At 43.9% G+C, this 13,311-nt stretch overlaps 1 protein-coding gene across 1 annotated transcript in view; it reads left to right on the forward strand.

Annotated features, from left to right (window-relative positions):
- Positions 1 to 13,311, forward strand: part of RNFT2 (ring finger protein, transmembrane 2) — a 24,868-nt gene continuing 11,557 nt past the window's right edge. The window contains exons 1-6 of the mRNA XM_085076162.1: positions 1 to 323; positions 651 to 1,115; positions 3,633 to 4,111; positions 4,497 to 4,573; positions 6,065 to 6,165; positions 7,806 to 7,959. Of these exons, the coding sequence (XP_084932288.1) occupies positions 1,033 to 1,115; positions 3,633 to 4,111; positions 4,497 to 4,573; positions 6,065 to 6,165; positions 7,806 to 7,959 (894 nt within the window). The 5' untranslated portion in view covers positions 1 to 323; positions 651 to 1,032. The remainder of the gene's footprint in view (positions 324 to 650; positions 1,116 to 3,632; positions 4,112 to 4,496; positions 4,574 to 6,064; positions 6,166 to 7,805; positions 7,960 to 13,311) is intronic.

The following is a 13,311-nucleotide window of genomic DNA, read 5'->3' on the forward strand; positions in this document are numbered from 1 at the left end:
GCCTTGTTGGATCATGCATGTGGGCTGGGGTTGAAGCACCCAAGGGTTCCTCCACATCTCTGCCTTTCCCAGGGAGATGGAGGGGTAAAACTCTTTGTGCTGTGCTGAAAATTACTCTCTGTATGTGCTTCTTCCAGGTGGGCCTGTGTGACCACGGGGGCCAGGTGCTTGACAGTCACCCTGCCTGAAGGACCTGAGATGAGTTTGAAATCTGAACTGTCTTGGACTGTGTGAGACACTGTATCTGTGAATGTCTGCGTGCTCTTGGGCTTCCATGTCTCCCACTGTGGCACCTTACTCGTGTGAATAAAGCTCTTGTTCAGGTACTGTGCTTTCAGACAGCTGGCAAACCTTCCCAGAGCCATTATGCCTTTACACAGTACAGGTATAGGGCTACACATTTATTTATATATAACCATACACTATGAAATGTTATAAATAATGACTTTTTATACTCAAGCGTATTTACATTTTAGCCTTAATATTTTATAAAGTAGCTATTATTGTCTGGGGCCATGTGCAGAGTTTGCAAATGGCATTTTTTGTAGATTCAAATGAATGAGTTCCTTATTTAAAAATGTTGTGGTGACCTAATTGTATTTTTTTCATTTAAAATGTTTACACATTTGTTTTCTTTCATTCCCTCTCAGTTTTGCTTTGCAAAGCAAGTTTCTGCAGAAGAGGAAGAACAGATTTCATCAAGAAGATGTTCAGTCAAACGTCACATTGAGAGCTGCTGTTAGATGTCCCTGTGTTCTCTCCCAGGACACTCCATCCCAGAGCTGTACCCTCCTTGTGACAGCCACATCCTGCAGAAGGGGACCTGACTAATTCCTGCCCAGTCTGGAGACCTTTGCCATCTGAAGTTGTCTCTTTGCAAGTGTACTGAGAAACAAATGGGAGCTCGAGGTGTTCTGTTCCAGAAGCAAATGATTCGTGCCAGCCATGTCCCCAGCTGAGTGGGTCCCACAGCCCTCTGCCTCCAGGGCTTGTGCCAGTAGCCACACTGGGATTTGCTGAGCCACAGGGTTCATGTTGAGCGTGTTGTGTTTTAAGGTGCTGAGGAAAATGCAGAGGCGGCACAGCAGCAACACTGACACCGTGCCTCCTGAAAGGTAAATCCTTCCCCTTCTTCTTTCTTCCATTTTCCTCTTACAAGAGGAAATGTTCTGATTTAAGTGTAAAGGGTGTTTTAGAAGATGGAAGCTTGAAATTGAGAAGGACACTGAATTCCTGTGCATGTGGTGTGGCCAGGCTTTCTGCTCAAGTTTGGGGATTTTAGAGAGAGGGTTTAATCTTTTCCTTCCTATCAGTTATTGACTGCTGACAACCACAGTGTTTCAGGATGATCCAGTATGGCACATCTGGAGACAGCTGGTTTAGCATGGGCAGAATGTTTGGAGCTCTGGAGGAGAGATCCATGGCACAGTCCTATGGGGAACCTGAGCACTGTCAGTGTGCAAGGACCAACCAGTGTGAACAGAAACTATTTACACTTCTCTCATTAAGGTGTTTAAAAAGTCTGCTGTTCTTTAGCTCCAAACTACTCTGACTTAGTGTTTTATAAAGAGTTTGGGTGATCCTTTACATCTTCCCAGAGTCTGTATGTAGCTTTGTGTATGTGAGTATTTAGAAGCAGAATACCTCTAATTCGTTTCTGTAATTCTAACATCAGCATGGGAGCCTTGCCATTGTTGTTCTGCTACTAAATATTCCCTGGTGCTTTTCCAGAGTTAGAGCATGAGGTTTTTTCCTACAGAAAAAACTAATCTAATTACTTCAAGACAAAGGTGGAATTAACAAATTTTATTGCTGTCTGAGCTGAGATTATAAGTGAAAGATTGTTGGTAAATATTTTCTTTTCTATAGTGGCTTTTCAAGTAGAATTGAAGCTTAATGTCATGGCCACTGCTAGCATGGTACCATTCTTAATTTCAGGGGGAGAAAAAAGCCATCTTCAGGTTTTTTCTGCATGATGCTTTCTGAGCTTTAACAGTGTAAATCCATATTGTCAGCAAGAGAGACTGAAGTTTTTCTGACTGTAGAAGGAAATGCTTTTGCCACTGGTCTTCACTACTCCAGCCTAACAACTTCAACAAACTTTGTTTGTTTTTAAATATGTCCCAGATTAATTCCTTCCTGCCAAAAGCATAGTTGTGTATCCTGGTAGTATTATTCCAAACAATAGTTGTGTCTTTATTTGTAACACTGGGTTCCACCCAGTCTGTTTGTTACATTCCCAAAAATAAGTTGTGAATTTTAAGTCTGTAAATTGTAGCTGTGAGCTGGTAGTTGTAAGACCCTGAATTGTAATGTTATGTGTGAATTTAAAGGCCTGGTTCAGGAATATTTTGAACCAGAAAGAGGTTTGCATGTCTTGTTGACTTGATTCTTTGCTGGAGCCGGTGGAGAGACAGAGGGAATGGGGTGCAGCTGTAAAAAGCCTTATTAGGAGTTTACATGGTGGGAAAGTTTGCCCAGAGAGGTTTGAAGCTGTCCCCAGAGGGAGGTGACAGGCAGTGCTCTGTGCCCTGGAGGGTGCCTGGGGAGGCATTTGAACCCATGGAGGGAGAGAGGAGTCAGAGCCCTGTAGTACTGCCTCAGCTCATGACCACTGTTTCTAAAGAGATCTCCAGGGATTAAAATCAAGAGAGACCAAAGCTCTGCAACAGGCCTGATTTGTGGGCTTTGCCTCTTGGTGAGGTTTATTTATTTGTTTACTCTCCTTTTGCAAGTTAGAGAGCTATTTGCTGTCAGGCATTTACTGCCTGGTGATCATTGTTTGTTACCTGGATTGCTCCCTGTCATATAAACTTTCCTTGTACTGACTTCTAGTAAAGAAAACCTCTCGTCTTTTGCTGTTAGGATGAAGTTATTTAGACTTTCTTTTTGGAATCTGGCTGTATTCCAACACGCTCAGGAAAGAATGAGTGCAGAAACAGTTCTGTCCAGTGCCCAGTAATTTGGGTACATCCATGGCCCATTTGCCAGAAATATAAAAGAATTTATCTGGACCCATGAACACATCCTTCACTTATAATATTTGTCAGGTCAGGGACACACAAGCAGCTCTCAACACTTCTTTTCCCCAGTGATTCTGTCTCTTATTGGTGTAATTCATCAGTGGGCAGGTAGTTATTGTCCCGAAATAAAGACAGAAGATTTTGGGACTAGGTAATTCTTTGAGTTAGCTTAGTTAATTTGTTTGTTTATAATATGACTTGACTCGGTGGTGCTGTGTCAAGTTTCATGGGGTTTTGTATGTTTTTCCTTAAATACTAAAATCAATGTGGAAGATGTTTGATTTGGTATTGGATGTATTATTTCTTCAGTTTCTCCAAAAGTAAACAAGGTATTTGGGAGCTTCATTCCTTGGGTGAAGAATTGGTGCCTTTTGGTCAGGGCTTTAGAAGTTCTCTGATTTTATCTGAGGAGTCTGGTTACTTGACTCTAGTTCTGCACTGTGACTTCCCAACAGCAAAGAGAGGGAAAAGCACGTGTCAGGTGGAGACCTTGGTATTCTGATAATGTGTGAGGAACTCTGGAATCACTGCAGGTAGGGTTGGGCTACAAGACCACAAAGTTCTGTGCACTCATTTTCGTTTAATCACTTTAATCTCTTCCCACTGCAGAAACCGGAGCCAGACAGTCAGTTCTGAAACCAGCGTGGATGAAAGTGGAGTTTTTGAAAGCCTGAAGGCTGAAGCCTCCTCTCCGCAGCAGCTGTTCTCGGGGCTGGCCGGGATCCCCTCGGGCACCATCACTGCCACGCCCTTCCAGTCGGGGCTGGTGCTGGGCTCTTCGGCAGGCGGTGGGGAAGTGTTCATCCAGATGCCAGCCCCGAGGGAGGAGGGAGCCAGCCGAGCTGAGGGAGCCCCGTTTCACCACCGGCAGCCATCCCATCACTTCCACCACAGCCACCACCGGGGCTCCTCTCTGCTGCACATGGCAGGGGGGGACCGGCACGGGCACGCTGAGGAGGGCACTGAGGAACAGGCTGGAACTCCAGCCCCAGCTCTTTCGGAGCTGAAAGCTGTGATTGGCTGGCTGCAGAAGGGACTTCCCTTCATCCTGATCCTCCTGGCTAAAGTTTGTTTCCAGCACAAGCTTGGTGAGCATCCATGCTTTTTGAACTGTGATTAGAGAGTGATTGGGAAGCTTTATCAGGCTGTGATGTCCAATACATTTATCCATGTGACAGTGGCCAGATGGAGTCTAGCATGAAGGAAACATATTCAAATGCATGGGATGATGCATGTGATAAATTCACCCTACTTTCAATCCAAGCTGTTTTCATCTGGGTCAGATCCATCTGTTTCCTGTCCTGACCAGTTCTATTCCTTTTCCTGATTTCTCCTTGACATTCCTCTGAGGCTGAGGATGTTACCAAGGCTTCTCCCTTCAGAGCTGTCTCTAGGTCTTGCTGGTAGGGTGGCAGTTGTGAAATCAAGTCAAACACATCAGCAGTTCCACTCTGACACTGCCTTTCCCTGCAGGAATTGCTGTGTGCATTGGCATGGCCAGCACGTTCGCCTACGCCAACTCCACGCTCCGAGAACAGGTGGCTCTGAAGGTGAGTTCATCATTTTACTTTCTTAAATTCCCAGGAAAGATCATTCTCCATGCTCAAAATAACATCTGTGTCGAACCTTCAACTGCAGTGTAGTCTGAATGCATTTGTATGTGTACAGATCTGTCTTCTTCTTCTTCTCCCCACAGATGCTCTCCCACAGTTTCTCTCCTGCTTTTTTTGTGAAAGTGTGGCATAGTAAAACAGAGGACAGGTCAAGGATGTTGCAATCTGCTTCTTCTGCCTCTGACTGGCAGTGTCTATTCCAGCACTTCTCTTGGTTTCCCATCATGTACAGCAGAGATGCTGAAACCTATTTGACTTGTTAATGATGAGATTTAACTTATTAGCATTTAGATAATGTTTTGAGATGTTCAGCTGAATGATTTTGTAGATGTATTGCTTGCTAGTATCTTTATAATGCTCTGTGCATAATATGCTTAGAACATAAAGAAACCAGCAGATCTGGTTTTCTGGTCTTCTGATCTTCTGGGTCAGAAGAACATTTCAGTAGCACTAAAGGCACAAGGCTAAAATTGCTTTTTTGTTAGAGTTACATGAGTGGCACAAGTGCATACTTGTATCTACCAGCAGCAGTGGAATCAATGTGATCCAGTGCTGAATGAACAGATAAATGGCACAATCCAGTAACAGATTGCTGTTGCCTTGCACTCTGCACCTCTGTCCTTCCAGCAGTGTGCCCCTTAATCTGCCTGCTTTAAATCTCAGCCCTGGCTGTTGAGCAGCTACAGAGACCTCCTTTCTTAATAAATCAGCTCATAAGAAAAATGGTGGGTATTTTCCTCTCAGGAGTAAAATTTACTCCCCAGAATTACTCAGGGCCAAGACCCAGATCAAGGTCATCTGCTATCCAGCTTCTGTCTGTAACATTCCATTCCAAAATTTGCAATTCTTTTGACCTTTAATTATTTTTTCAGTAAAAAATGCATGTCCCAGAATCTCCATGTTCTTGGATAACACCCAGATGGGCTGCATGTAGTGATAGGGTATATTTGATTTAGCTAAGCCTTTAACTGAGTGATTTTGGATCTATTTATTAAACACCCCTTTGATGAAGTGTCACTCCAACCAGGTGACAGCTCAGAATTTAGGACAATATATGGAATGGACTTCATTTTAATCTGCTTGTCTTACTGCATTTTGAATATCAGGAGATTTTAGATGCCCCAAGAAAGATCCCAGCTTTGAAGATACACTCTGCAAGCAAGGCTGTTGTTTTCACCAGCTTATTTCAATTAATTTCTCTGAAGTTACTTCATCTGGAAAGATTACCTGAGTGAGAGGCATTTCTACTTGTGTTCATATATGTCTTTACCTAGCACCCTGGTTCTGAGTCTTAGTCCTGTGTAAATAAACTAATCCTGAACACTTCATTATACATTTGCATCCCCTGGGTTGGATTTTTTAGCAGTTGAAGGCTCAGGTCAAGTCTTGAGATTTCAAATTGAAAGAACTCTTCTTTTCCTTGCTCAGGAGAAGAGATCAGTGCTGGTTGTCTTCTGGATCCTGGCCTTTCTCACTGGAAACACCCTGTACTTGCTTTACACATTCAGCTCTCAGCAGCTCTACAACAGGTGGGCAAAATTTACATTGTACAGGATGGAGGCAGGTGATAATTGCCAGGGAGGAAAAGAGGGAAGCCTTTCCCTCTTTTGGGAAAGGAAGTGTGTGTGCCTAAAGTATCTGCTGTCTTTGTTACATCTTTGTGATATGTTTCAGTGAAGGAAAAGAATGTGTGTGTCACTTTAGCAGTGGATTGTCCTCCTATCAATAAATGGCATAAGCAGTGTGTCAAAGGGCCAGGGTGTAATGATACAGTACCTGTATCAATGCAGGGTGGATTCTTTCCTAGAGGGACCTCTGAATTCCCATTTTGACCACTGAACATTAAGTGCAGGTGTCAGAAGCAGATAAGGAATTGAGTCACTGATTTTCCTCTTCATGTAATGTCTTCAGTCTATCAAGCTTTGAGTCTAGGACAGGAGATAAACAGGAGATGAAATAGCAGTGTTTTACTCCAGTGTTCTCAGGGCTTGGAGGCGCTTGGGTCTGAGGTAATTAAGATATCTTTGCTTTTCAATTACTAATTAAATTACTTCTCAAATACAGAAAAGTTTGTACTAATGGATTTGGTTCAGCACTGTCCCTGCTTATTATTAGAAATGGCTGCTTCAGTTTTGTTTCCTTCTGGCTTATTTTTTATTTCTCTTGTTTCTAGTGCATGAATAGTAGTAAAGTCTCTGATTCTGTTTCTGTTTTTAGGGTGTAATTTTACCTGTTGTGCTGTGCCAGTGTTGTGAGTATTTTAAATTCATGTTCAGGCTTTTCATTTTGGGTTGGTTACTTTACTTTGCCTTTTTTTTTTTTTTTTCTGTTAAGTTTTTGCTTTCTGCCATGAGGCTTTAGCAGGTAAATACCCTGAAGACAAATCCTGTAGTTTCAGCCTGAGTAGGGTCTAGTTCTCATTGTTGCTCAGGTCAATATCTCCTGCCCATTGCTGGGTGAAATTCTGCTGTCCCAGACTCCACTTTTTTAAAACAGCAAATGTTCAGCCCAGGAAATGCCATCATGTAAGGGGCATTACTTTTTTGGATCTTTGGTTCAGGTAAGAGTATTAACAGAGCTCTTGTTCTGCTTTAGGCAGTGGCCACTGGCAGAGCATGGACCTTTCCACCATGGCTGGGACAGAGTTTCCTTTGTCACCACTTTGTTCCAAGCACAAGGAGCTTTAGGGACTTTGCCCCTGTGGCAAACCAGCCTCAGAGGCTGTGGGGGTGTTCACTTCCCCAGGGGTCCATAACTAGGTTAGGAAGTTAAGTCCTAGGATGTAGGACTTCCCAGGATAAGCTGTTACACCCAGACCCCATGGAGCAAGCCTGTGCACTGAGGGCACTGCCAGCACACCAGAGGCTCTGTGGCAGTGGGAAAGGCAGGTTATGGAGATTGCTGTCTTCCAAGACAGATTTTAGAGGTGTTTGAGTCCTGTTTTGGGACAGTGGGCAAACCTGCTGACCTCAGTATAACTGGTCAAGAGCAAAGCCAAGAGGCCCAGAGGAACCACAGGTCTAATTTGCATGTCTTACTCCTATTGCCCTTGAGAACTTCCTGGGCTTCAGGGGAGTTTCTAGGCTCTCTCTAGCCAGCAGTGAATACAAGGAGCTTCAGCCAGGTTCTCCTCATTGATAGTTGAGCTTTGGTGTCTCATGCCTTTCAGCCTTATATTCCTGAAACCCAACCTGGACAGGCTGGACTTCTTTGACCTCATGTGGATCGTGGGCATCGCAGACTTTGTGCTCAAGTACCTCACCATCGCCCTGAAATGCCTCGTCGTGGCTCTGCCCAAGATCATCCTCGCTGTCAAGTCAAAGGTAGGAGACTCTTCCAGAAGAACAAACCTTTGTCTTTGGTAAGCTTATACCTTTACAACATGTTTGCAACATGGAATCAGAGAATCATGGAATGATTTAGGTTGGAAGGGACCTTAAAGCCCATCTCATTCCACCCCCTGCCATGGGCAGGGACACCTTCCACTGTCCCAGGTTGCTCCAAGCCCCAGTATCCAGCCTGGCCTTGGACACTGCCAGGGATCCAGGGGCAGCCACAGCTTCTCTGGGCACCCTGTGCCAGGGCCAAATATGGATGGAAGAATAAAAATATTAAAATTTCTTGATAAAACTTTGACAGAAAGTCAGCTGGGTATTGAGGGTTGGTTTTTGAGCCATCAGAGGCCTGAGCAAGGGTTTGGTACTATCAGCAATGATTAAAGTCCAGAGAGGTGAGGTAAGCTCTGCTTGAGGAGGAATTGGTGCTAGCAACCAGAGAACTGCTTTTTTCATTGACTTTAAGTCTTGTTTTCTGAATAATCTCTGTACATACGTATTTCTGAAGCAGGAACCTCTTCATTTCATGGGAAGAAGTTGCAAGTATTTGTCTCTTTGGCTTTCCACTTGGGTCAAAGAAGCAGTAGGGTTAAATTTAAGCTAGTGATACCACAAAAGACAGCACCAGATCTAACCATGGGTGAAGAAACATTTTAATTAAATGCTTCACATATTTAAATTTTCATGAAACCCCACCTAGACTAGTCCCAACTTTGGAAACTTTCTCACTACATTATCTTTCTTAAAATACCTTTTCATATGTTTTTGCTTCTACAGATCTCTAATGCTGCCTCTTTCTCCACTCAGTAACATCCACATTTCAGTGGCAGATGTAGCAATGTGTACTATTTGCATTCAGTAAGAAACTTTCTGGCAGCTGTTGGGATGAAAGGCACTCTATAGATGCAAGGTACCAGCATTAATTGCTGAAAGTCTCAGGCAGGGCACTTTGGGGGGTATCTAAACTGGGAATAGTTTTGCTTAGAAATGACATGGGTGGCAGGGGAGTTGAGCAGTTTGTTCCTGCACAGCAGGGCTATTTGAGATGGTTATTAATTTATTTCTGGCAATCGTCCAGCTTTTTTTTTTCTTCCTCTACTATTATTATTATTATATTTTGGGAGATTAATGTGCTGGGTCAGAGCATAATCCAGCCTGGGGAGGGAGGGAGAAGTGATGTGAATAGTCTTCCCAAGATAAATTGCAGTGTTGGAAAAGGTTCACAGCCTTTGCTTGCTTGTCTGAGAGCCATCCCAAGTACTCATTAATCCTTGTCGGGGGAGAAGAAAGAGATGGGGTCTTTATTTGCAGCTCCAGTGAGAGGCTGGGAAGATCACATCTGTCAAGGGCCTGTAATGATTCAGAGCACAGATGCTTCATTTTTAATACCTTTTTCTGGATAGCAATGTGTCTCACTTTTTGTCTTAGGATGTTGTGGATGGTCTCACTGTGCCCTGTCCCCTGAGACTGCTGTTACCTTCCACTCTGAGTTTGGTTTGCTCCCCCAACCTGCAGTGCATCCATTAAGCCAGCTTGGGCTGAGATCTGGTGTCACAAATTACGCAAGATCCAACTGGGATGGGAGAGCTCCAGGAGAACCACAGGACACTGTGGAAACTGTAATTGGTAATCACATAGCTGAGCTCTTTCCCTGAGCCTGGTGACCCAGCTGACTTCTGCAGGCCAGCACAGTGCCACACAGATGAGGGGGTTTTAAATGGAAGCTTTTGCTCAGCACAGTTCTAGTGCAATTTATGCACATGAACTTGGACCAAAATTTTTATCATGTTTTTTGCTTTCTGTTGTCTAAATACTTGCCAGATACAAAGTTATTCTCTTCCTCCCAATGTCCTCCCAGTAGTATTTCTGCTTGAAGCCCAGCTTGGAGTTTATGAACTTCTGGGTGGTTGTCACTTCATGGTAATAGGCTGCTGGAGAACTATAAATTGAACTCAGTAGAGCTAAATTTTTTTAAGATGTATTTATACATAGTGAGAAGTTTTTGTGCCAATATAACTACTCAGAACAGCAGCCTCTTGCTCCCCTAAGAGTGGGTCTGAAGTGGAGGTTGCTGCACTCTCAGGGGTGGCATTCAGCACAGAGGGGTTTAATCCTGAGCTCCCTTGCAGTCCCTTCTTGCTGGCAGTCAGCAATAGATCCTAAAACTTGCCCACGTGAGGAACTTTGATCATCCTGCACTCAGCCTCTGAGCTGGCTCTTCAGATTTTCCTCATTTAGGAAGTTCAAAGGCACTTGCAGAGCTAGCCTGGCTTTTCCTGCTTCTCCTTGGGATTCTGGTCTTCTCTGAATACTATGTGGTTTTTACTTTTATTTATCAGTCTTCATCTCCCCCCTTGCTCTTGTCTGTAGACTGAACACCAGCAAATTTTTTTTCTTTTCTCAGAGATGGTTAATTCCAGATCTTATTCTTCTCTTGTGGACTGTCTTCGTTCCCTCCCTGTTTTCCAGACCCTTTCTCCAGTGTGTCAAGATGAATTTGGAATATAATCCTTCTTTCCAGTGTGTTTACAGCCTTTCCCAGTTTACTGTCAGCTGTACATTAATCTGTTCCATCTAGATCATTAATGAGAATAGTGAATAGCACTAAACCCTGCTTACCTCAGTTGGTTGCATCTTTTCATTTTGATAGTAAACACATGAAAAATTTGGGTTAGAACACTCAGTGCTCCCCATCCACAATTCCTGGGTCATGTTCCTAGTATGGCCCATCTTTTGGTCTAAGATAACGTTTGGATTTATGCAGTGAAAGAAGAGCTTGTGAGTAGGAGAGAAAGGCAGGAGAAGGAAGGTAACCCCAGCATCAGACTGCTCTGACACCTCTGGAGCCTGTGGAGTTTCCAGAAGGATCATACCTGTGCCTGGAGGTGTCCCTGCCTCCCCTGGAGCTGTGACAGGCACATCAAGCTGGGTACAAGTTTCAATAACAGCTGAGCTCATCATTCCTTTGCAAGGGGGGGCTTGGCTCCCACCCTGCATGCTGAAGGCTTCTCCATTAAAAAAGGCAAATAAGATCATTTGGTTCAATATAAAATGAATTAAAGTAAATTAAACTGCAGGAGCCATGTGGCCTGCAGAGGCTTCCATTGTTGTACACACATCAGTGGCAGCTTTTCATTTGCACTGCTAAGGAATGACAGCTTGAGGGGGGTGGAATTCAAAATAAGGAAATAAATAATAAAAAGACACAGTTGCCAAAGATTTCACTTAGGAAATCCCAGGTGCCTGCAAGTCTCCCATCCCCTCCTCATGTTGTTGTCAGCAGTCTAAGCTGGAGAAGTGAGTGAAACGTAGGGGGAGGGAGAAAGAAAATCAGACCAAAAAGAACTGTAAGAATCTGTTATCCTGAGTTCTTTTATATGTGCATCCCTATCTCCATAGGGGAGAAAGATACCAAGGACACTTTTCCAATTAACTTAATGACTGATACATAAGAAAGCCCTAAGTAAGAGTTTTCTCTGCATGCTCAGTGCAGATGTGCAGCCAAGCTACAGGGGACTTCATTTCCAGAAGAGTGAAAATGCAGAAGGAGAACACTGACATTGGTTTGTTGAAAGCATAGCAGGAAGTGACTATTGAATAAATACTCATCAGTTTAATTTGAAAGCTGGATCTAGACATTGCAAATGAGGTTTTGTGGCAAGACTACAATTACTCATGTGAATTTTTTTGCTTTTTGCTGTTTAAATGGTGTCAGTGACAGGTGTGCAATTGCTGGCCCACACATGTACTGTCCACCACTCACTGCAGCTTTGAAAAGATTTGCTTAGTGGGGTTTTTTCAGCTGATTGTTTTTTTAGTGCTTTTATTTTTAAAGTACCATCTCCTCAAGTGTGGTCAGAGAAAACTTGGCCTGGATGTGGCAGCAAGTATAAACTCTGCACTTGGACCTTGGACCAAAAAGCTTCTTCAGGTGCACATCATGTTTCCTGCTGTAGATGGGTACAGCTCTGCCATGGAAACTGGCACATTAATTTCCATATTCCTTCTGAAGCTGCACCTTTTTTGTATCTTAAGGGGGGGGAAAAAAAAGCTCTTAGAGCATTTGAGTCCTCTAAAAATATAGAAGCAATAAAAAATCCGTGGAAGGTGGCACGTAGGTGATGTTTAATAAAAAATAGCCAGGCAAAGATGTTCCATACTGTGCAATATGGAAGTTATTCCTGCTGTTCCCTCACAGTGTGGCTGAAGTGGTGCTCACAGACAGGTGACAGCTCATCCTCTCCTTCCCCTTTCCCTTCTGAGAGAGATCATCTCTCTGGGGAACTCACCCACAAACAGATTCACTCTTCTTGGACAGCAATCTGGGCTTGGATGCTCTGGAGCCACAGGAATTCCAGCATGTCCTACAAAGACTTCTCCCTGCTGCAGCCTGGGACTGGTGTGCTGTCCCAGAGTCAGCAGTGTGGGATTTATTGTTTACAAAATTAAAAAACTAATTAAGGCATAAGAGCAGGTACTGAGGAGTGGGGACTCCTCTGTCCCCCTCCCCAAACATGCTTTGCAAGTTCACTGCTACTGAACTTTAAAAAAATCATTGCTCCTAAGTGCTTTCCCAGTTTAAGATACAAAAAATGTGATTTTCAGAAGTGTTGTGCACTCACTAAAATTCTCATTTCCCCCTCTAGTCCCACCTTGACATTACTCCTCATTAGTCCTGCATGGATTTTCACCAGCACCCTCCGTGCCACAATCCTGTTTACTGCTCCTACCCACCACTTTATCTACTGGCACCATGACCTGAAATCCCAGCAGAGCCTGCTCTCCTCTGATCCAACTTGCCAGCAGGTCTCCAAAGCTTTTTCAAGCATCTCCCTGTTTCAGAATATGCCCTAATGCTGCTGGCAACAGAACAAGTGAGACTTGGAGCTTCCTTTGAGTGCTAATCACACCTTGCAGTTGCCTCATTGCAACTTCTCTCACTTCTGTTGCATCCCCACTCTAATTCCGCTGTGTCAAACCTTGCTGTGCCTCTCTGTTTCTTGTGGTGAGGCACACATGCACTTAGGCAGAGCCTTATGTCAGAGGAGGCTGCACAGGCAAGGCTCAGCAAGGCTCTGGGGGAATTAGCATTGCTTCTGCTGCTGCAACGTGCCCCCTTTGCTGTGTCTAGATTGGGATTCAGTTTTTAATTATGCTGTTCCATGGTATTTTTCTGGGAGATTTCTTCCCTCCCTCACCATGCCCCAAGGATGAAGGTGAGAGATTGAAAGAAGGTGAGAGATTGAAAGAAGCTGTTGCAGCAATTGGAAAGTTCAGAGGAAACAAAGAAACTGCTGGAAGAGCATTCTGTAGGTTCAACTTGAGTGCTACACTGGAGAA

Source organism: Lichenostomus cassidix, chromosome 15 (assembly GCF_008360975.1).
Source record: "Lichenostomus cassidix isolate B80296 chromosome 15, HeHo_3.0, whole genome shotgun sequence".
NCBI classification, from domain to species: domain Eukaryota; kingdom Metazoa; phylum Chordata; class Aves; order Passeriformes; family Meliphagidae; genus Lichenostomus; species Lichenostomus cassidix.